At 39.6% G+C, this 25,342-nt stretch overlaps 1 protein-coding gene across 1 annotated transcript in view; it reads left to right on the top strand.

Moving 5' to 3' along the window:
• Positions 1 to 25,342, top strand: part of PLCB2 (phospholipase C beta 2) — a 201,259-nt gene that overhangs the window by 113,673 nt on the left and 62,244 nt on the right. Inside the window, exons 4-12 of the mRNA XM_075193063.1 lie at positions 3,536 to 3,676; positions 4,717 to 4,796; positions 5,807 to 5,860; positions 6,531 to 6,606; positions 7,591 to 7,691; positions 15,619 to 15,785; positions 17,708 to 17,854; positions 21,077 to 21,234; positions 23,735 to 23,817. Coding sequence (XP_075049164.1) covers positions 3,536 to 3,676; positions 4,717 to 4,796; positions 5,807 to 5,860; positions 6,531 to 6,606; positions 7,591 to 7,691; positions 15,619 to 15,785; positions 17,708 to 17,854; positions 21,077 to 21,234; positions 23,735 to 23,817 — 1,007 coding nt within the window. The remainder of the gene's footprint in view (positions 1 to 3,535; positions 3,677 to 4,716; positions 4,797 to 5,806; positions 5,861 to 6,530; positions 6,607 to 7,590; positions 7,692 to 15,618; positions 15,786 to 17,707; positions 17,855 to 21,076; positions 21,235 to 23,734; positions 23,818 to 25,342) is intronic.

The following is a 25,342-nucleotide window of genomic DNA, read 5'->3' as shown; positions in this document are numbered from 1 at the left end:
AGTGTGTGCCCGCTGAAAGCAGGGTGATAGCTGGGCTGGCCTGATGTCAACTCAGCAGTAAGGTGGAAATGGATCAGTGAACGTTTGGTCATCAGCGAAAACTTAACCAAGTTCTCCTGGGATAGCACTCTATGGGGCATATTCAATTCCGATCCAATCCGCGGTAACGCGCGTTACCGCGGAAAATGCGCAGTACTGCCGGTAATACGGTACCGCAAGAACGTGGATTTTCGTACACGGCCCTATGGGCTGCGAACGAAAATTCATGTTATTGCGGTACCGCGGATTACGTTCGCGGCCGTTCTGGCGTGATCCCGCGAATCGGGATCGGAATTGAATATGCCCCTATGTTTGATATGTGTAGTGCACTGCACAGGATGGTTTGAATATTTTATTGTTTAAAGTGATAACCTTTTTTGGTTAATTTTTAAAAAAAAGTTATATTCTTTACGAAGGATATTTGCCTAGATGTGAAGTATTAACTCCTATAACAGTGTTGGGGCCAAGGCAATGAGACTTTAGCTTAGCCCAATTGCATTGGTGAAGAGCAGTACCTGGTAGTCATTGGGGACACTTTCTGCCATCCGGCACAGGGTAATTAACTAAGGTACACTCTTGTATTGTGACAAGGAACTCCATCAAAAATGCACAGACTTTGTCATTTGAAGTTCATTGTAATATCTTGTTCCCTAAAATGTCTTTTCATTTTTGCATTTGGGAGCATAATCGGCTACAATATCGCACATTCAGCATAGATGGCCTTACTCTGCTCATGACTGACCAGCTCCTTCCATCACAAAGAACTACATTTTGCTAGTTTAAGGGAGCTAATCACTAACAAATTGCAAATGTGCAGTAACCCATGTCACAAGATCCGGTTAGGGCTTCCAACTAATACAACATGAACACCCACTCTAAAGTGAAGGACCTAATATCCCACACACACAAAGTAACAGCACTTACTGGTAGCAAATTGCAATGTCTCTCAACAGGCATCTGACCTGCTCCCCAGGTATTGAGAGACTACAGCCTTTAACAGTATCCTTACAGGTGCAACTCCTGATGAGCCAGCAACTTGCTAGATGGTTGAAAGACCCAAAATGGGCCTTATGAATGGAGCCCACCCTATATCTCCATTCATAACCCCAGAGACCCAACATCAGCTTTTTCTACAGCCGAAAACAATTTTTGGGAAGTTCTATCCCAATCACAAACAATCTCCCTGGGGTTTTAAAGCACATATGACAGAAACCTGGGACATATATATCTGCCTTTAACCACTTTCCCAGTGCTTCTTTTACACCCATAATTATTCACTTTCATCAAGTAAAAAATGTAAAACAATTATATAACAGGTTACAATGAGTTACTGCACACATGCACTTTTTTTTTTTTTTTTAAATCAGGTACTGTTTTATTGAATTTTAGTACATAAAACAGAAAACAACAAAACATAACATACATTGCATAACATTTGTCAGCCAATTAACAGAGTCCCAAGATCACCCATATGAGATCAGTGCGAGTGTAGATGCACATGTTGAAAATATAAGTAATACCAAATACAATATAGAGAAAATGAAGCACATGGAGCAGGTTCAGATTTAAAGGAACAGTCATATGCACACATATTTGAATATACAACTATCCTGTGTATAACCTCATCAGAGATATCGCGTAAAGTAGCAATCTATCAGCACCACAATAATGAGATTAAATTAATATATTTAATTTAATTTAATTTCGCACCGGCCAGACCTAGCGGAGATCTCACACTTAATTATCAAACATCCTGAACCTTTCTTCTTTTTCTGTGCTTGGACTCGTACCAACACATGCACTTTTTTAACATATTAGCCCAAAAAGATTATTATTCTGAGTGTATTCTATTACCAAGGTTAGAGAGAGAATACATAAACTGTGTTTTATACACATTTACTAACTACAAAACAAGTAACTATGTTTACATCTAAAAATATCTTACCACTGACAGGGTTATCATTGGCAATTATAATGCTTTGATGTATAGGGCAAAAGGAAACAAGCTCTATTACCAACGAAAAAAGCCATCACTCTTCCATGAACAATATATAGGAATACCAGAAGCATGTATACTGCCTTTGGGTGGAACAGACCAGATCACTGTGCTACATATTCTTCATACATCAACTCCAGATAATTAATTTCTCTTACAAAGATAGTAAAGTTTACCCTCCAATCAGTACTGACCTCCTACTTATCTGTCAGTATGCTCCTGATAATCTGTACCTTGCTATCTGCACAGGCGCTTGCTCTATATTTCTGGTGTTCTCCTTGGAGTAAGTCAGGAGACTCAGGCCAGTTAGGGACAATGATTAGTTTGAATCCTGTGACCGCCTCCAATGAGAAAGCAGGAAATATGGAGTCTGTGCTGAAGATATCAAAGCCACGCCAGCCTCACAGTAATTAAATTTATCATAAATTGAAGAGAAAAAAAAGGCGACGTCAAAAGTAGTGGGCAGGGCTATCTGGCAGTGGGGTCCACCAGGGATTTTCCCCTTTGGCTGTGGCTCCACCCATCTCTGTCTTGAAGTAACTCTCTTTAATACACAGACATGTGTTTGTTCATCAGTGAGATCGCTTGCCGGAATCGCAAACAAAATAAAATAGCAACACAGGTTCTATGAAGGACATTATAAATAATTATGGGTAGATAATAACATGCAATGATACAATAAAACAGCACATGCTGGAACAAACTTTCAAACTCAGCTTCTAGCTACTATTACAACCCAGCCAATAAGGTAGTGGCCATCGTGACGCACATAAATTAGTAACTGTCCTACTTCTGGCCAATGGCCAAAATGGGCCTGTTGTTGCCCACTTATAGTTTGTTTAGGTCTTTATTACACAAATACAGTAACAGTGCTGGCTGTGGGATTAACTTCCATACTCCAAATAGACTATAGTAACTGTATCACACTCAATTCAGTACTCAATATTTTGGTACCTTGCAAGGTATGACCCTGTGTTGGATTCACACTGGGTCCTCTATTGTTGCTTCAGTTTTTGAGACGCTGCAGGCCCTTTGCAGTTGGACCGAGGATCAGCTGAAGGGTCAGGGAATGATTGAACACTGAAGATGGCTAATCATGGGCATTCTTTGCAGAGCACACTACCCTACTGCCCTCACTTCACACAGGTCCAGTCAGGAAAAGGTAGATGACCACTCTGTATGGCTTTTGTGTCCCATATACCAGCATTTCTTATGATGCTATGGGATATGAAGTCTTTTCTCAGCGAACCAATCTTGAATGTCTTGTAGGTACACTGGGGCAGCTCAAGGATCTACCTGTCTAATAACTTCCAGTATGACAGGGATACATTCAGAAACCCATGTATAAATGCAGATTAAGGTAGAAAAAGGACTTTCACATTGTAAAGCCCATGTAATGTCTACTCTGGTCTCTTAATGATAATTTATACCATACATAGTTATGTTTTATCATGATCTACATATCTCCAACTGAATCTGCAATCTGCCTTTTTTGTTTAGAGCCAGAAATTGCGTGAAGTTTTTAACCTGGACTTCCCTGAAAACAACTTCCTTGCCAAAACTCTATGTATTGTCACTGGCCCGGATATGGTGGATCTTACATTTCATAACTTTGTATCCTACAAGGAGAACGTAGGCAAGGTGCAGTGTTACCATACCTTAAAAAAAAATCCTTTGTTTAGTATGCTGTGTAGTCTATGATTCTATAGTTGCTCTTTGGCCATTTACAGTTTTAAGGTCTGAGTCATTAAGGAGAGCAAAGCAAATAAAAGAGTAACTTTGCACCTTGACAAAACCATGTTGTATTTGGGGGGGGGGGGGGATTTAAAATGTGGGGACAGATTTATAGTTGAGGTAGGGCATGTCCTAGATCAACTTTAAGTTTCAATGTAATAATAAGGCTATCAAGTATTTTTGTTCTACATGAAAAAGCAGCCAGTATTTTCCTTACATGCAAAATAATAAACTAATTTGCACCCCTTGCATTGTAACATGGTTTGTCCAGGATGAAGTTTACTCATTTTTTTTGCCTTGCTCTCCTTAATGACTCAGGACCTTAACGTGCAAAAAAATATTCAGTGGCATTCCCTGACAAGGCAGCCCACTACACTGAAATAATAGCTGTGGTTCCATATCATTTCATTTTGCTGTGTATAACTACTGCTCTTTTAGTTGGGTACCACCACCAAAAATGTGTTTCTAATTCAATTTCAAACTTAATAAATAAGAATTGTTCAGTTTAATTGATAAAAACCAAATCTTGTCCGGAAATAAAGTGGAAATGATGACTTACAGCATGTTGCTGGGAACTTTTTAAACATCCCCCACATACACAGTAATACAAAGGGGTATATTTACTAAGCTGCAGGTTTGAAAAAGTGGAGATGTTGCCTATAGCAACCAATCAGATTTTAGCTGTCATTTTGTAGAAGGTAGTAAATAAATAAAAGCTAGAATCTGATTGGTTGCTATAGGCAACATCCCCACTTTTTCAAACTCGCAGCTTAGTAAATCTAGCCCAAAGTGTCATTTCATGCCTCAGATCTGGACTTGGCTCCAACTATAAATGAGGGTCTAGACATGTCAATATATATATATACAAAATCACATAACTTGGAAAGCAGCATTAATAAGTAACATAGAGGCTTTTTTCTTTACTATAACTGATATATTGTTTACAGGCCTGGGCTACTGATATGTTGACAATTGTCAGAAATCCCCTGCTATACAATGCTTCCCGTTACACATTCTATGAGAAAATGTAAGTAGTGTGTGCATTTAATGATGTATATTGTAAATAAAAATGCAATGTATATATTTTTGTGTATTTTCCCAAGATACATAATTGTGCTTCAAACTGTAACTTCATTACCATTTAAAGAATACAGTCAATGTTGACTGACCCTATCATCTAATTTTGCTGGAGCTTTAAGGGGCTTATTTATTCATTAATTATCATTTGTCATCGCAACGATCACAGATCACAGGGCCGTTTAGCAAAACATCATCCCAGGACAGCGCATCTGATAGGAGGCTGTCCCGTCAATGACGTTACTTACCTTAAAACTCAGGTTACTATAGCAAGGGTGGCTTAAGGTCACGCATGTGCAAAGCCACCTTTTTGATAGTAACCGGAGGGGAGATCAGGTAAGCTGCGATGAGGGATCTAGAGATCCCTCTACCACCATGTTCTCCCCATAGGCTTCAATGGCTTCAGTGGGGACAAATCATGGCAAATAGCCATCCCCATAGATGCTTTTGCAGATAACAGTGTTACTTTATAATGTGGTTAAAACTGCCGTTTTTGGGGGGGATTTTCAGCTCTTAAGAGCTTCTTACATAGGCCCCCTTTTTTTACAGTAACTGCAGAATACTATCAGGATTCACATCTAATCACACTTTCTGGAGTATGCTAGAACTTGCATCTTGTGCAGAGCCATAGAATCAGAATATATGCTGAATAACACCAAACATTCGTTCTACTAAATCACATTGCCATAACAATAATGTCTATATTGCAGTCTTCTATTTTCTATAGCGATCTTGGCATTCATTAAGAGTACCTTCAATTGTAGCAATTTTAGTTCTTTGGTTAACATTTTTCAATGTTAACCATTGATGAATTGGCAATAATTGGGATTAATAATTGCCAATTCATCAATGGCTAAGATTGAAAACAACAAGCCAACTTGAATGTACAGCAGCTCGTAAAGTATATCTATGTAATTCAAATTATAAATTGTTCATGGCTCTCTGTCCCTCTCTCTTTAGACATGTGAAGCTCACACTTCAGCTAAATGCAGAGGGAAAGATCCCTGTACGCAAGTAAGTAAAAAGTAGCCACGGTTAGAAAGACATGGGTTATTCCTTTTCATAGCTACATTCTGCGAGTGGCAGGCTAATATAGGGTATAATTATTATTATTGTTGATTTGTGAGGCGCCACAGTGCTCCTCAGTGCTCATGAAAGATCTCACAATCCAGTGGGAAAAAAGTACAACTGAGATAAAAAAAACCTCTAAACTGGCTGCTGCATATTTCTTTAGGTATATTCCTTTACTACACCTCTGATATACCAGTGGTCTATGCAGATAATTAAATTGTCATTCCACTCACTACTAAGCTGCAGTGCGAATCAAACAGTTTATATACCATTTACTAGAACTAAGGATTGTTAGTAACACAAACTTTCATAGTAATACTGGCATGCTGAATATACATTACAAAGTATCTCACCAGCATATTAATTTATTAACTGTTTGACATCTGATGAAAAGGTACTGTACTTTATAAACTTATCCTGCTAATATAACTTACACAATCTGAGCTCTACAACTAATAATCACAATTTGATCTCCATACAATGCAAAATGCAATTCGTATCTGGTCACTGTGCATCTAGAGTTAAGTGAACCCACTCTCAACTAGCAGAGGGATTGTTTACTACAAAGTAGAACCTGCTATCTTCAAATCATGTTTTTTTCCTTCTTGGACAGTGTTTTCCAGATGTTTCCTGCAGACAGGAAGAGAGTGGAACAGGCTTTAAATGCTTGTCATCTATCGAAGGGGAAAGTGAGTGCCGTACATTCAGATGCTTTTTGTGTTGACCTAATATTTTTGGTTATATAACATAGCTATGATTCAGTAAATTAAATAAAGAAGTCAACTTATGATGATTCACTGTTCACGAGTTCATCTGCAGCAAAGACAAATAAACAGTGTTAACCCTTTTTCACGGATGACAGATATTTCTGTGCTAGATATAAAGCATTTTATGATAAACCCAGTGTTGAATTAGCAACTTCATGTGGTTGGATTTAAAAGTTATTGTGGACCTAATCTATTTTACCACTGACTTAGTAGAAATCCCTTACCAACAGTGTAGTGGTTAGGTGGGTTTCCATCTCCACTGATACTCCCCACCATATTCGATTTACCATTGGTGCCCACTGTTTAATTTGCCTCCAGATTCCGGGAAATATTGAAACATCCATATGTCGACTCAGTTGCCACCTTCAATATACACCTCCCACAAGGAGTAGCAAATTCATGGAGAAAACAACCAGCACATGTAGCTGAAAGCACAACACATGCTTGGGATAAACAGAGGTCTGTAGTCACCATTAATAAGAGAAATGAACAGACTAGAAGGAACTAAATTGGTCTTGATTTATACTCAAATTTATACATTTGATAGGAATTTTGTTGTTTGCCTGAGTGTCACCTAGACTGCATATTTCTTAGCATTAGCACCAGTCTTTGTCACCATTGTCTTCTTTCATTGATTTATACTCAACTGACTATGTTTCTGTGTTATTAATAGACATCGCCTTTACCTAAAAATATTAAATAATTTTCCTCCTCTGTAAATAATAGATTAATTTATTTAAGTAGAATGTACAGATTGCTTTGTTTAATCCTACACTGCTCTCTGTTGTAGCACTTATCATGTTTGAAAGTAAAGTACCCTGTTGATGTATTACTGCAATGACCAAATAGTTTGAACTATTCATTTATATCATTATACATTATTTATCTCTATTTTTTTATCTTCAGAACGATGCCATCAACCCTGAGGATTTCCCTGAATCTGTCTTCAGAACATTCCTTATGCAGCTCTGTCCGCGGCCAGAGATAGATGAAATCTTCACCTCCTAGTGAGTCCTACAAGTTAATGAAATCTGTTTATTATATAGCAATTTGTCCACTTAACATAGCAGGCAATGTAAACATAGACATAAATATTTTCTTAAGTATGTGGCTTATTATAGAGGAATTTACATGACATGAAATTGGCATCTTATCACTAGCATTCAAATAATGTTACAATTATAAATAAAATGTAACAAAGAAGTGACCACACTCATGCAGATCAAAGTATTTGTTAATTAGCATTAGCAAAAATATAAAGGATAAAATGGGTGAGCAGATCAGCTGGAAACATAACTAATTTTGTGTCTGCAATGACAGTTCCTCATGGGGAAGAACACTCTAAGAAATTGCCATGAATAGGTTTCCACCTCCCATTGCAAACATGAGTTTGTTTAGCTTTGCTACTTTTTGCAACTTTTTTGCTACCAATGCTAATAAAGAAATTGTTTCAACATAAAAGAACTCACAGCGGCTTCCTCTGATATGAGTTGTTCTATTTCACCTTTCTTGTGGGTGTTGGGAGACCTGCACATCTTGTGCCACAAACCTTGGCAAGGACCCGAGAGTGAAAAATAGGACTGCTGATGAAGTACTGTTGGTAAAGTAGACTTCTAGAGGTGTAAAAAGGGCAAGTGGGTGAGGAAATGGGCTTTTGATAAAGAAAGGGACTCTAGGGGAGTGAAAGGCTCAGGGGTATAGAAAAAGACTTGGGATAAAGGAAGGGCCAGATAGTAAAGGAAAGGACTGGTGGTAAAATAAGTGTGAATGTAAGCCTCAGGGCTAATATAAATAAGGTTTTTATATATTGTTGTGTCACTTTATTTAGCATATCTTTACAGTTAACTATACAGTTTCAGCCCAAATGTGTCATGCGTCAGGTGAGTATAGAGGTATCTTTACACCTGTTTTTAATGCACTTAATGGGCCTGATTCATTAACGAGAGTTAAGCAAAACAAATGAGTAAGTTTGCACCTTGGCAAAACCATGTTGCATTGGAGTGGGAGGTAAATTTAAAATGTGATGGCAAATTTAAATTTGGGGTAGGGTATATCCTAGATCATCTTTAAATTTCAGTGTAGTAATCAGCTATTAAGTATCTGTAGGTGCTACTTGAAAAATGGACAGTATTTAACTTATGTGCAAAATAAAAAACTAATTGTATGGTTTTGTCCAGTAGAAAGCTTTCCCTTACTTTCCTTAATGAATCATGCCCAATGACTTTAGTGCAGAAATTTGCAATTTTAGGTCATTGCCAAAGTAGATACCAAAAGGTTCCCTGTGGGTCACCACATTTTGGACAGTTGGCTCTTTGTCCACTGCTACATTTCGCCAATCAAATGGGGGTGAGATATACCCGTGAAGAATGTATATTTGTGTTTGTTGACATTTCAGTGAGGCAGTGGAGTGAAGCGAGCTACGTAGAATAATCCCCCATTCTTCATCTTGAAGGAGGCCTAGATGTCCCTTCCATGTCTCTTTTAATTGTAAACTGTTGGTTACTTGTATTATATTTACTCATTAACTATGAATATGTGAAATAAGTGAGCTTTTGGTAACCTAAAGGCTGAAGCAATGGTCTCATGGAAGCCTTCTTAACGGCATGTCGAAGTTGAAGGTAGCAAAAGAACATTGATTTGGAGATCTCATTTTCTACCCTGAGTTACTCAAATGATTTTAGAGTACAACTGCCCCACCGGTAGTAGTCATCAGAACAATGCTGAACGCTGTTTTAAATAGAGAAAAGTTCAAGTCGCTATGGCAACTGACGTGCATAGAAAGTGGCGTCTTTGCCACAGTTCTGAATGTAACATAAACAGGTCAGCGATTTCTCTTGTCAGTTTTCTGGTAAGACTGCATTTGCTTTTTATAGTCATTATGGAAATCGGAATTTTTACGTCGGTGCTCTCATCGTCACTACAATCAGCATCATCATTTCGTACCCACCCCTGCCCCACAGCAGATATCCTGTGCCATATCCAATGAGATTGCCCTACCACAGTTTTCAGTTTTTTAAATTTGGTATGACCCATATAGGAGTACAGGGTTCCATACTCTCTCTACTTATGCCATTAGCAGCATTCCAGATTTGCACAGCTTGTCAGAGTAGGGGGACTGAGCATCTAAGACAGATACCGGAACATAGAGCCGGGAGAGGGGTATGGGGACTGCCCGACTAGCTCATCAACTCCCTATGTAGATCATGGTAATCAGGGTCAGACACCCAACATTTCAAGGGAGCCAATTGAGAGGAATAATAGTATAGCCTGAGGTTAGACAGAGCAATACTTTCCGATGTCCGTGACTTATATAAGGCTCTTAGTTTAATTTTTATCATACCCCAACTCCCCTGCACCCACACCAGTGAGGAAAGGAGCTGATCAATTCTGTGTAAAATAGAGGATAAGAGGAGAACCCATATTTGCTGTAAAGCTGGGTACACACTACAAAAACTTTAGACCAATTTGTTGTCTCTAACGATTGTATAAATGACTGAAGTCCCGATCAGCCTGCTGATTCAGGTGTACACACTATACCCATTAACTTCAGAACTCTGTTCTTCATCTGTCATATCCATCGGCTACAAGTGACAGCTGCCCCAGGGCCGTAACTAGGCCTGTGCGGCAGGGGCGACCGCCCAGGGTGCAACACTGAAGGGGGGAGCAATTTAGGAATATTTTAGGTACATTTGGTTAAAATTGAGGGCTAGGGGAGCGGCATTTGTCTTTCTCGCCCCAGGCGCTAGAATTCTAAGTTACGGCTCTGAGTTGCCCTGGGTGTCAGTGGGTAAAGCAAAATGCTCAATGAACTTTGTAAGATTCAGAAGCTAAGATGTTAATTTTCACACTGCTACATAAGATAACAGTGTTTGAGCAAGGTCAGACACCAGTTCCATAGGCACCTGTGACTTAGGACCAGACTCTCTGTGTCAAGAGTATAATTTATGCGCTGCAGTAACTTCTCCTAATGCTTATACACCTCCTTCGTGCTCAGATCTCCTGCTCTAAATAAGCTGCTGCCCTAGCTGATAATTTAGTGATTCCTGACAGTTCTCACTACATCTGGAGACCGGTTAACCTATTCATTGCTGGCCTAAATTGCCTACAATTACCCTTTTAGGGTGTGAAGATTTTCCAGCAGGAATGGGTGCTCAGCTGGGAACGGGTTAACTCGTGCATCGCAGCTCAGGTATGTCCCAGCAGCCAAATGGAGGTGGTGAGAACCAGCATGGCAATTATTTCTATGTTTGTTGCACTTTGCATTGTGTGATGGGCACAGTGACAGGCTGCATACATGTAAGGATAGATAAGGGGTGGAAAGGCTGCACAGACACAGTGACAGGCTGCACTCTGCACAGAAACAGTGACAGGCTGCTAACTCTCTCTCTGGACAGACAGTGATTGGAGCGACAAAAATCAAACAGTATGACCAACCAAATGAAAGGATGTTCGACACTTTTTGGCGACTTTCATTTATCGTGTAAGTATACACACTCACACGATATCTGACCAAACAGTCACATGTTGGCTGATTTGTCCAATTATTGGATGAAAAACCTGTAGTGTGTAACCAGCTTAAGAAATAAAGAAACTTAGGCTGTACTATCATTTTGATAAGATGATTCTTCCGTGATACTGATAGAGACAACTTCTGCCATGTGTTAATTTTACATCATAAGAAATCCATATACCTAAATACTTGAAACAAGAAGCTTATTTTAGTGGGAGTTGATTAAGGGAGAGACCTGAGCAATCACGCCCCATACGACGGATACTGAACTACTCCTAATTAGAGAAAGCATTGTGAGCAGGCAAAAACCAAGATAATTGTGTAGTATTGGGGTGCCTCATCCACCGTACATGCACCAGCCGAGCTCCAGTACCAGTTTCGCAAAAGTCAAATTAATAGGAGTATCTGAAGTTTGGTGCAATCTCCGTCTATCATTGTTTTTGTCCATAACATTATTTATGTTTCCAAAGCAGACAATAGGAGAATCGGGAAAAAGTTATTTAAATTCGAGACACCACTACTGTATGGTAGTTGTATACATACAGATAAAACCATTATTGGAGAGGAGTTAACTGTGGTTTTAATAAATACATATCTGCCTCTAGAGCCAATATGGACTTTGTCTAACTTGAAGGGGCGATGCATATGTATGAGAATAGATACCCTTCCTGAATATGAAGTGTGGGAGGGATATTACGCCCAGCCAACTCAGGGCTTTTTAAGGAGAGAAATTTTTCATCCTCTAAATGCATCTCCAGTAAGCATACTACATCAGGGTTATACTTCTTTAGGTGACTTAATAACAGGGAGCCTTTTATTTTATTGTCTAACATTCCATGAGATCTTTATTTAAAAGCTTTCAGGTGCCATCGTACTTGGTGTAAATAACCATGTCTGAGCAGCCCATTCTTAGCCTCATATAAAAAAGTAGACCCACGAGCTCCAATTTGCAATAATTATCGTGAAAAAGCATATTATACCATCTCAAGATTATTTTAAATATATGTGATGCACTAACATACCAAGAACTAACAACTATCCTATCCCTCCCACTCCTTCCCACTCCCCACCCTACATACCCTTCCCCAATTTTGGCATACCTTAATCCCAAAAATGTCCCTGTAACACCCTACTCCCTCATACTCTTAAGGGTCCAGAGTCAAACTAAACATTTTTTTTAGTAGGCCCTAAAACCATGTCCAGGCAAATTTGAGAACAGTGTGAATGATTAATTTGTTTTTATGCCCCTGCTAAAACAGTACAGCTTATATCAACTGACATGTAGTTAAGGTATCTAAAGTTTTATACATACATTCATTAATTAAGCAGTATTAGGGGATATCACCTGTGATATAGAAAATTATCATCCAAACAGAAAATATAAGTGTAAAATTTTTATTATTATTATTATTATTAATTTTTATTTATAAGGCACCACAAGGCGTCCGCAGCGCCGTACAGGGACAAACAAATTACAATACAATGGGAGACAGCACAGTACAGTAAACAGTAAGCACAATAACTCAGTAAGCTCAATCCACAGTTAGAGAGGGCGGGGGAGGGGGAGGGAGGATCCGCAAACGACGGGGCCCAAGAAGGAGGGCGCGTAAGACAGGGAGACCCCCAGGGGGGAGGAGGGAGCGAGAGTGGACGTGGGGTGGAGGACCCTCGAGGAGGAGGGCTAAGTAGCTGGAGAGCAGAGTTAGAAGTGGTGGAAACAGGAGGAGAGATGGCCCCGCTCAGAGGAGTGTACAATCTAAGGGGAGGGGTGGACAGACAGAGAGACGCAGGGGAGAGAGGGAGAGTAGGGGGACGAAGGCAGAAGATAAGGTAGGAAGTTTAGTGGGAGACAGAAAGGCTTTAAGAAAAAGGTGGGTTTTTAGGGCCCGTTTAAAACTGGACAGATTAGGGGAAGTTCTGATGGAGGGAGGGAGCTTGTTCCAGTGGAGGGGGGCAGCGCGAGCGAAGTCTTGGATACGCACGTGGGAGGAGGTTATAAGGGGGAAGAGAGGCGACGGTCAGAGAATACCCAGAGTGTTCAACAAATAAGTCCACATGCATGATAGTGAAGCTTGTACTGGTAGGATCTACGACGACCATTCCAATCCAACCAGGTGACATTAGAAAAACCCATAATGATCAATCACAACACACTATATATAGAGCCATAAAGATTAATAGAAAATCCTTAACTGCCCAGGTATTACATATAAACCTTGCTGCAGCACAGCATTACGGTGCAGGGTGTCAACCCAGATAAAGAAAATTATCATCACAGCAATAAATGTGAATATATTATACCCATAGAGTCCAACAGCAACAAACAATTCAAAAGTCCACATAGGCGATAGTGAAGCCTGTAACTTCCAACCAAGGGTCCTCTAGATGTATTTCGATCCAACCAGGTGGTTGCATCAGATGGTGATTTGAAGAAGTGGGTTGCACCCTCTGCAATCACACACAGCTGTGCAGGGAAAAGCATAGCGTATGGTAACTGGTGCTCCCTTAATCTTGCATAAATTGGGCTCTGCTCTTTTGTACATCAATGGAGAAATCCAGGAACACTGTAACACAATGGTTTTGATACATAAAAGGGCCTGTCAGCCTATCCATCCAAAGTTCAGCATCTCTGTCCTTATAATAGAGGATTATAGCAATAAATGGGCACAGTGGCCCCCCTGGAGATAGAGTAAGAATTCGGTGTGCTATTTCCATTGTGAATTGTTCTGTGAACTCACCTCTGCTATTTATCGGTATTGGCCATTTCTGTAAGAAAGTTTCCTGGTTAACCCCCTCTACCCTATGAGGCAGCCCCACAAATCTGATAATGTTACGCCTGAGTCTTCTTTCAATATCTGAAAATTCAGAACTTGACCTCGACAGCTAACAAAATCTTAGATGGCGTTAGCCGTTCTAGTCTGTTAGGAGAGCATTGCAGGAGATATCTCTTTGGATCCCTCACCAACAGCTTTCGTGCTACTCCCCATCGCAAATTGTGCAGATCCATAAGAACCTGTGCTATAGTTTATTCGCCAGGACAGGCTCCTGTCGGAGCAGCTGTCTCGGCTAATCAATTGTAATAAATAGATATGTTAATTAATATCTTATCACTGCGATAAGAAATGATACTTAACGTATAGAAAATATGAGGGTTCATAAATAGACCTCTATTCAGCAATACTATTGGTAATGTCTTCTTTAACCTGCTAACTTCAAATTGTGAGACTGAAGTGAGAGTAACAGTCTTATCCAAAAATAACAGCTGTTCTCTACTTTTTCACAATCCAGTGTAGTTTAATGAGCTATTGAATATAGTAGAAGAAGCTTCAGATGCTTTTTCTTAATTTCAGCACCAGAACCACTGTTTACTGCAAACTGTGTGCGTCTATAAATGATGAGTGATTCAATTTAGCTATTAACGCTTTGATTTCCAGAAGGCAGGAGTAACAGTGACCTGTAATATTCTCTTTTATATGATATGGGATCATGTAAAGGGTTGCAGAACTAACAGTCAATACAGATGCATGGGCTGAGGCGCAGAAAAAGACAGCTCACCCTCCAATAGAGGTTGAGCTATATATGTGTGTAAATACTGTATGTGTATATATATATATATATCTGGGTGTATGCGTACCAGATGTATATATTGCAGCTTATCTCAAATACAATTACAGTGACTGAACTTGCAGAACTTCTATGGGTATATAAAAGCACCCAGGACACACTTGTGCAGATGTATGCGTACCAGAAATCAGAACTTTTCAGCTTGTCTATGCAGATGGCCCGCAGCTGATCAAAAACAGGTCACATGACTGGATACACAGCTACCAGCCTCAGGAAGTAGAGCACACAAGGGACCATAGATGTAATATCAATAGTACACTTTAATAATAAATAATGTAGTCACTTACAAATCATGTAGCAAATTATGGAATCAGCTCCCAATATAATGGGGATAACAGCAACGAATTCTCAACGCGTTTTGTCTGCTTTCACAGACTTCATCAGGAGAAAAAAGGACAAACTTTTTTCTCCTGATGAAGTCTGTGAAAGCAGACGAAACGCGTGTCCTATGTGCTTTTATATACCACATAGAAGTTCTGCAAGTTCAGTCACTGTGATTGTATTTGAGATAAGTTGCAATATATACATCTGGTACGCATACACCCTCATCATTGCAATAGGATGATGCACTGCAGTATCTGGTTTCTGGTTTCTTCTTCACTGGTGTTTTGGTCCTATTGTGGATTTCTGTGTGATCCCATTTTATATCAATATACTACACTATTGTGCGCCTCCTCCTCCATCTCTCTTTTATATATATATATATATATTTATTTGTTTTTTCATTCAAACTCAAATCAACATGTTCATGCTCCTATTTGACACTTCCTAGTCATCTTCATCATGCTATTTGTTTCCAGCCACTCCAAAGCCAAACCTTACATGACTAAAGATCACCTCACGAAGTTCATCAACCAGAAACAAAGAGATTCCCGCTTAAATGAATTACTGTTCCCACCTGCAAAAATAGAACAAGTACAAGTTCTCATCGAGAAATATGAGCCTAGTGCCATCAACAAACAAAGAGGTGAGATTGATGTGTAGTCTTAAAGCAAAGTGCACCATGTTGGCTTTAGTTATTACTTTATATGATTTTTCTTATTACTTTATATGATTCTTCTTATTACTTTATATGACTTGTCTCTTTATATGATTTTTTTCTTAAATTCATGAGAATGAAGCCTATCAGCTCATAGCCTACATTCTCATGAATATTGGTTTAGCCCACAAAATGGTCACCTACACTGTGGGGCTCACGCATTTCAATACTGTGCATGTGTTCCCATATGTCCGTATCCAGATTTTGAAGAATTGTGAGTTCTTATACCTGTAGAGGCAGAATATGGAGGGAAGGGGCGGGCAAGCGAAGCACAAGTACAGTAAGGGCGCGTTCACGTACCCAGGATTATCTGTATCCAGCTCTACTTATCAGGAGGCGTATCTCTTGCTGATGCTTGAGGGCTGGTGCAGCAATATGCGATAATGAGAAAGACCATCAGCAGCACTATGTAGCCACCTTTTATTGGTGGTTGCATATTGACGCCTCTAGCTGATAATACTTAATTTATTAGTGCTGTGGCTATATTGCATAATATTGTGGACATCTATTTGCATTACTTAATTGAAATTTGCATTTGGACTACTGCAGGAAAGTTTATTTCTAATAGAGAAAAAAAACAGATGTTTGTATTTAATTTAATGTAGTTTAATTTGAGTTTTGTATTTATGTTTTGTATTTGTGTTGGATGTAATTATATTTTATGTGGAATATGCAGCTTTCACATTATTGATAACACTGTCCAGACACTATTCTCTATTGTGCATATGACACTTCATTGGATAATTATATTGTGTACAAATAGATTAATGCGACTCTAGCAATTACTACTAAGACTGTCAAGCCGTATCTCTGTGTTCTCTCTACACCTTCTCTGTTCTATCTCTACTTGATTGTGGAGCAAAAGCATACACACGTGTTACTCCTAACATACAGGTGGACGCATCGTGAGATCCATCCAACTGAACGTTTAAATGCAGTATTTTTTGTGTGCATATTTTCCTGCATATGTTCTAAGAGCAAATTCCTCTAACTATCCATGAGCATCTGTATTAGTAATAATAGTTGCATATCAAACCTTTTTTGCGCATATAAACCCACTATGCTATGTCTAATCGTTATGTGGATATACTATCTTGTAGTAGGTGCCTAGCATTTTCCTTTTTGCAGACTCTATCTCTAAGTTTCAGGCACATGCAGTCATCTGCCTACGCGCATCGATGACCTTTGCATTGTTTGGTCAACATCAGTGGTTTTAACCAGTGCTTTTTTTGTAAGAAAAAAGGTGCCGGAACTCACCTCTTTCTGCCCCCTCATTTTTGTGTAGCCCTCTCTTTCTGCCCCTTGTTTTTCTGCAGCCCTCTTTCTGCCCCCCTCATTTATCTGTAGCCCTCTCATTCTGCGCCCCTCCCCCACTTTCTATAGTCTGTACTTACCTTCTTTGCTTCTGTTCTCGCTTCTCTGCTTGATCGCGGCTCATCTCACTGGCACATCACGATGCTGCCGGAGCCGGAAGCAGGATACACACTAAGATGCGGTACTGCACTGTAGCAGCACTGCAGAAAAAACAACCAAAATGTTAAAAAGTTAATTAAACTTTGAAAACCCATGGAAAAAAGGTGCCGGAACTCCGTTCTGAGCGTTCTATGACCAAAAAAAGTCCTGGTTTTAACTAAGTAGCTGTGTGCTTTGGATTTGAGACATCCAGTTAGGAGCATAGACTAAGGATAGGCAAATATTTAAAAGAATGACCATTTGTCATTATCTGAAGTGATATTAGTATGTTCTTAGGAATGAAAAGGCTGATGATCCACATATTATATTTAGGAAATCACTGGTATCATTTAGTTAGTTCTTATAATGACATGTAGTGATTGCTCTCTCTCCTCTAGGACAGCTGTCTCCAGAAGGTATGGTTTGGTTCCTCTGCGGGTCTGAGAACATCATTGTGTCCATGGACAAGCTACAAGTAAACCAGGACATGAACCAACCTATTAATCACTACTTTATCAACTCTTCTCACAACACTTATCTCACAGGTAGTCTACATATCTATTATCCATAATGGTATTTTCAGGCACAGTGGTCATCCTGATACATTAAAGCAACCACTGCAAGGACTGCAAAACTGGTCTCACTCATCCCAAATCTACCACTAAAAACGTTTCTACCCAATGTACACAGGATTGTAGAAATGTTTGTAACTGGTGACCTATTGTATGCTATTTTTGTTATATATTATTATTATTATCTTTTATTCATAAAATGCATAAACATTTTACGTAGCACTGTAAATAGACATAGCAAACATAATAAAGACATGAAACAGAAGAAACAAACAACCCTGCCCCAATGAGATTGCAATCTAAGAGGTTTTGAGGAACTATTGATACATAAGTAGAGGAATAAAAATTGTAGCTGGCGGTAGGAACTTGTCATATATCCATGTAACCCCCAGTTTGACTGTTGAATGGTGTAGGTGTAAAGGGACATATGATTGGCACAACAGGAGTAGTGTAATGAAGGATTCTACAGGCACGGTGGTATAGTGGAAGCAAAGGCTTTGAAATAAAACAAGGAACACAGGGCTAAAACTGCATAAACTTGTGGTTTTTTTCTCTTTGCTTGTGGCATAAGTTTTTACCACAGCAGCAGATAAATAGCAGTAGTGTAGGGAAGTAATACTACGATGCCATCAATATGTAATGTTATTCAACATGTCACAAAATAAATAACATTTTAGAAATCTTATTTCAACAACATCAGCAATATGCAAACATAAACCACTACAACACATAGGTCACTGTATAAATATATCTCACTTAAATACTTTTGAGAGACAACCTGTTGCTAACAAGTTTATTAGACCATTACACTAAATGCTGCTGCAGCAGGTTATCTAGACAAATCAATCAAATCAATCAATATAGACTTTTAGTACAATTCTAAAACATGTATCACACAACATCATAAGTGATGCAACAAGGATGAATGCAGCTTGTTCAGGTTAGATGCTTTAGCAGAAATGACTGTAAATTAGGGTCACTTTACAATAGACAGTATCCACAGGTTAAAGTGAAGTTTCAGCTGGACACATGACACTTATTTACTTGTACAAAATTAATTCAGTAATTGATCTGCCCCAGCAACTGTAGAGTTAAACAACTTGCAATTCTCTTCTCGGCACCTATTTTAGGCAGTTTTACAATAGAATCAAACTTCTCATGTAATATAGACACACTCTTGTGACAAATGATTGCTCTCTATGTCCCTTGCACACTGCGTCAGTTTGCAGATAACTTTAAATACATCAGATTTGGCACGAATAAACTCTTCCTTCAGAGAGCAACATAATCTCTCTAAATAATATTACAAATAATATTACAGTCCCAGTCAGAGGTTTTAATAACACAGTTTGATGTCTCCTCTGTTTCAATAACTTGAACAGAGCAAAGCAAAATAAACCATAAACTTATCTGTCTTCATATGAGTCCTGCTGACATCTCATGGGCAGTGACAAGTTAGGTCTTTTCCTGTGCTTAAAAGATGCTTCCTTCTGGGCTGGCTTTACTTCTGGCTTTGACATACTTTTGAGGCAATAGTGCAGCAGCAGCTCTTAATGGCTCTTTGTGGAAATTCTTACATTATCCCAGCCAGCAGTTACATATCACAACACACTGGTCATTTTTTCCCAAGAATCTCCTGAAGCCTTCCAGTACATTCTGGCGCTGTAAATGCCCATCTTTCGCAGGCTTTTGCAAATTGTTGCAGTGTCTGTCTCTGCAGGCGTCTAGTGCAGTCTGGGGCTTTAGGGATCTATTTACCAATCACCGCAATATATGAAAACAAACTTTTCAATCCTCATCACATAGATGCGGATTGAAAAGTTTCTCATATGTATCAAAAAATCAACACAGGAACAGCCATTCAGAAAAAACGGCTGCTCCTGTGAAGAGTATCACTTACCTTTCACTTGAGTCTTCTCTTCTCCTCCCTGTGCGGTGCTGTTCGCCCCTCTTTCAATCCCTCTGCGCATGCGCCGACCGGTAAACTCGGGCATGCGCACAGAGATCCCCAATGAAGGAACCTGAGGCATGTGACATGGAGGGATCACGTGATCCCTCCACACATGTGCTGTGCAGCTCTGCTCTTCGGAGCAGAGCTGTTTTCAGTAAAAGTTTTCAATTATGGTAATGTACGCCAGCTTCAGATGGCGCCAGCTTCAGATGTCGTATATTAACATGATTGAAGACTAAATACTGGTCATTGGTACATAGCGTTACTGAGCACTTCCCATACACTGTTATGGTTAGTGCTCAGTAAAACGATGAGAGAAGCAAAGCAGCAGATATCAGAGATATCTGCCGCGATGCTAGAATAATACATAGTAATTTAGTGGTAAATCCCCAAAAACAGTAGGGGGGAGATCTTTGATAAATAGGCCCCTTAGTGAGCAGCCTGGGGCTGTAGTTTGCGGTTTGTCCACCCCAAAATGATAGACTCAATTTGCATTGAACTTCCCAGAGGCACTCTGGGGAACTGTCGTTTTCTGAATGAGTGCATTCAGTATTATACCTGTGATTTACAGGGCATTTACATTGGTGTATTCTCTCAAAGACACCTACCTCTGAAACACTGTTGGGTCAGCCATCCAGATGCAGCTCAGTCTTTTTCTCCACAAGCTTCAGTGGGTGAATCAGCAAAGAGGTGTCCGTGCACAAACAGGTTTAATAACAGCAAAGTACGTGTAGTGCACATACAGCAAATGTATTGAGACTTCAGTTAGCACAGGCTGGCTGGCAAATTTTAGCTTGCTCAGCAGCCTATTAGGAACATTTTAAAGGAAAATAAATGCATGTAGTCCAGTGAGCCAACCCAAGGTAGCCCACTATGGGACTGGTCTGAAGGGCATATACCTCCTGCCCCCAGCCCAGTCTGCCCTTTACAGCTAGTCAGATAAGGGAGAGTTTGTGTTAAACTCCTCGGGTGGATTTAAAAAAAATAAATAGAATTCCTTTGGAAAATGTACAATTATGTTCCCCAAATCTATCTTAGACATGAAGTAGGCAGCATTTGATCCTCCAGCTGTTGTTGAACTACAGTGATCACCAGGCTCATCAGTCACCAGCTACTATATAATGTCCTGTATAATGAGAAGAGCATCACAGGTGAATCCAAAAGCTCTCAGCGATATGCACGGAGTTATCTCTCTTTTGTACTGTACCCTGCTAAAAAGAACTACTGTTTCCTAAACCCTGCAGCTGGTCAGTTTTCCGGGGTCTCATCCCCTGAAATGTACAGACAGACCCTTCTCTCCGGGTGCCGGTGTGTGGAACTTGACTGCTGGAAGGGAAAGCCCCCAGAGGAAGAACCTATTATCACTCATGGCTTTACCATGACTACTGAGATCCTCTTTAAGGTAGAAGTCTATGTTACAAATAATATGTGTTTTTCTGTATAAATATAAACATTACCTCTCAGGAGAGGGTGTGGATGGTATAGTCTGGAAAACATGCATCATGTTTTATGAGGAGAGGGCAAAATTATCAAAGCACACAAAAATAAGAAAAATACAAACTTATCCCTAGCTACTGTAATGTAATTAGTACAGCTCCTGGAATGTACCACACAATTTAATCTATTGCTTTACTAGTACAGCCATACCACATACTCCATGGTTCTGATTCATCATGGCACATATCTGCTGATTTGACCGCAACATCACTGCGCATTCCCAGAACCGGGAGATATGTCTGTGAACACAGCCCTGTCCGCTGTGTCTTTGTACACAAATTACACTTACTACAGCCTATGATTTCTGGGTGTGAACAGGGCGGGGAAGAGGTGTTTTGCAGTAGTCAATTTACAATAGGGACGTGCCAAACTTGAGCACACGCAGTCACGTCCGTATCCAGCTCTGGGCATCTCAAAGTTTTTCTGCCGTATCTCTTGCTCCAGCTAAAGGGCTAGTCTATGTCCTGATCAGTAGTGATAACAGTCGCGTATGTATGCTATAAGATGTGTTTCCCATCACTAGCAACTGTAAAAATGGATTTTACGTTCCCTTGACATTATCAACAGCCTAATTTCATTAGGAAAAAACACTTTTTTTTTCTTTTTAAACTCTTTTATCATTAATGCTTTTTTAGGGGGTGACATTAACTCCATATTTTTTTTATTTTTCTGTGCGTTCTTTTGTAAATTTATAATCCACGTAGGTATTGGACGTATCCTGCAGCATCTTGTGTAGTAAAGCATTTCAGACCTGCCCCCGATTTTACAAGCACATGTATCTTGAAATCTGTGCCTTGATGAATTCGGGAGTATGCAATGCTGAAATACTTGCGTATAACACTAAACGCAGTTTATGCTCAGATTAGGTGCCTTTATGAATCAGACCCAATATGTGCTTTATTCAAAGTGTGATGTAGTGGCTTAACATACATTCTGATTAACACATCGCTACAAGAATATATGACACCCATGCATAATACATTCATGTCATGCAGGATGAGCTTATCTAGTTTTAATTTGCTGGGAAAGGACAGGTACAGGGAATCTTTTATGTGTATATTTCACTTTACTTTTTTCTTTTTACTTTTTTCACATGGTAGCCACAGAAGTGCAGGATAGACTTGATCCATGTCTCACCCGCCCATCAGCAATGTTTGATCACCTCTAAAGTTAACAGAGATCATTTGCTGCCAAAGACAGGAGAGACATAGATTGTGTCCTTTACCCTGATATAGGCAGCCCTTAGTGGGAGAACTTATGAAATCATTGATTACTGTGTTTTAAAAATTGTGTGACTGGTAGTCAAAGGAAATCAACACTGTGAGGGGACCTGACGCAAGGTGATTAAATATGCTGCATAGTCACTATTTTTTTCAGTCTATTTATAGTATATAAGTCTTGTCTGATCAATGTGCTGCCTGACAAGATTTATATATAAAGTGAGTGGTCAGCAAGTGGTTAAAGGCCTCTGGATCTCACTTCAAAATCTTAGCCTCCTATGCCCACTGTGTCTGTCCTCCTTGTCTCTTGTCTGTCTATATCTAGTATAACTGACCTGGACATGAGAACTGTGTCCTGTTCCAAGATCTAGGAAGTAGATCCAGAGAGCATAGTAGCTGAACCAAGTGACTAGAGAGGGTAGGATAACCAAGGTCACAAGCTGAGGTCAGGATTATAGAGAACAGAATGAACTGAGGTTGAAGCTTTAGAAAACCAAGTGCTCTGGTATGCAAGAGTATTTATGGACAAACAATAGGCAAATTCTCAGAACGAATACCTTGTTCATGCAAACCATACCTTTAAATAAGTGGTATAACAGAGTTGAATGAAGCTTGATGCCATCATTTTATCACAAATGTCAGTGCAAGAGTTGCAGCTTCAAATGCATGACATCATTATGTACTGATACCATGTGCACCCGACACACAGTGCCAAGACTTAGCAATCTTGATGTGGCTGCAGCAAAGCGGAGGTGACAATGCAAGCTGGGTACCAAGGTTATGTAAGTAGATGTTACTACACAGATCACAAGTGTCACCAAGAAACGATTGGTCTCTAAACTCAAATCTTAGCATCAAGGTTGAATATTTATTTTCTCGTTTTGCTGTGGCTATGACCATGCTGGTATCTTATGATACCGCAATTCTCTTTACTAAATTGTGTCTTATGCACAGGAAGAACAATTCAGGGGGCATAATATATATTTTTTTTATGCTATTTATTTCTCTGCAATTACTTATGTTGGGTATACTCACTCATAATGCCTCAGTCCTAAATACAGCCATAAAGGTCAAAGGTCATGTTGTTTTCTCTAATAATTGTTGAGGAAAATGACACTGTTTCTATGGTACTTAGTACAGTCATATCTGAGCCAAATATAGTGAAATGGGATCATATCTTTCCAGGATGTAATTGAAGCTATTGCAGAATCGGCATTCAAAACTTCTCCTTATCCAGTGATCCTGTCCTTTGAGAACCATGTTGACTCGTGAGTAGCTGGTGTCTGTACATGTGGTGTCAGGCTAGTTATTACTGCAAGGGTTTGTGTTGTAAAAGTCCTGGACGAAGGGCAATATGAGGAAGTTCTTTTTTACAGAACATATTCATACAACATAGTGAATGGTACACTTTTGTTGTTGGTTGATTGGGTAGAGTGTATGTGTGCGCTGCCAACACGTGTTTCTTCACCCAGTAAACTAGAATCAAATCGATACTTATCTATCTGTAGCCACAGAGCGCTTGTGGGTGGTTCTTGTAGTACAGAGTACAGAAGCCGATATCCATAGAACAGGGGTGGGCAAACCTGTCCTCAAGGGCCATATCCAGTTCATGTTTTTAGGATTTCTTTAATCATGTACAGCTGAGTTAATCTATTTGGCTGGGTCAGTAATTATCCCACCTGTTTCTACAGACAGAAATCCTAAAAACATGAACTGGATATGGCCCTTGAGGACAGGTTTGCCCACCCCTGCCATAGAAGGTGGATTCAGCCGAGATCCTTGAATTTTGGATAAGGGAGCAATATGGTATTATGCGGATCCAGGAGAAAATTGCTTGGGGGTATTAAAAATAGAAATATTAGTTGGGATGTTGCGCAGGATTATTAAACAATTCTTGTCTGCTAGGATTGAGACTGAACAAAGCAAAAAAAGCTTGTGAAACTGCATATATGCTTGGGAAGACAGGTTCCACAATCCAAGGATCTCAGCCAGTACCGCCAGACAAGAGTAAGTTTAAACAGTCTAATAAATGCATAGAACAGATGAGTGAAGTTGCAGCGAAACGTCGCAAGAACAGAAGTTTGTGGTAGAACAGACCGTTTTGCAGAAGCGCCAAGTTCTAGCGATACAGTTTCCATGCTTTTGTCTCACCATTGTAAAGAATGATATTTTGCAAGGAACTTGTAAATTCCACATTCTGCATTTTGCAGAATTTATAGCCTATAAATAGAGCAGGGGCAACATTGGTGTCAATTCATTCTGCTCGGTGTTGTATTTGGGATATAGTAAGGGAGAAGTCTTAGTGGAGCAAAAATTGTATGAGTACTCTGGGTGGTACAAAAGTAATAGGGAGGCAGGAAAGATATCTGTACTTATATGAAAATGGATGGATGAATGGAACATGCAGGAACCAGAAACCCATAATGAGGCATGCAGAACGTAGAGAGGGTCATTTACGAATGTGCAAAAGTGCAGCACAAATGCTCTTTTGTGATGTCATGCATCTACTTTTACTTCACTCTTATGATTAATGTGAGACATAACTTAAGCAAAATCAAGCAGTATTTTAGGAGAAAAATGTAAATGTTTAACTGAATAAAGGAGTGGTCGTAAAGCATAGGTGGATGGACTTCGAAGGAACATTTCACCATTTCCACCACTCATTTTTAAATGTATCTGCAAAACCCAATAAGCTAGGTACCAATTGATTTTCCAGGGGCAGTTCCAAGTACAGAACAAGTTACGCACATAAAGAAGCAATGTGGGCCCTAGCTTTTCGCATTTCCTGAATGA

This window comes from Mixophyes fleayi, chromosome 12 (genome assembly GCF_038048845.1).
Source record: "Mixophyes fleayi isolate aMixFle1 chromosome 12, aMixFle1.hap1, whole genome shotgun sequence".
NCBI lineage: Eukaryota > Metazoa > Chordata > Amphibia > Anura > Limnodynastidae > Mixophyes > Mixophyes fleayi.
Note: the sequence above shows the minus strand (reverse complement) of the source record. Positions and strands in the feature narration are given on the sequence as shown.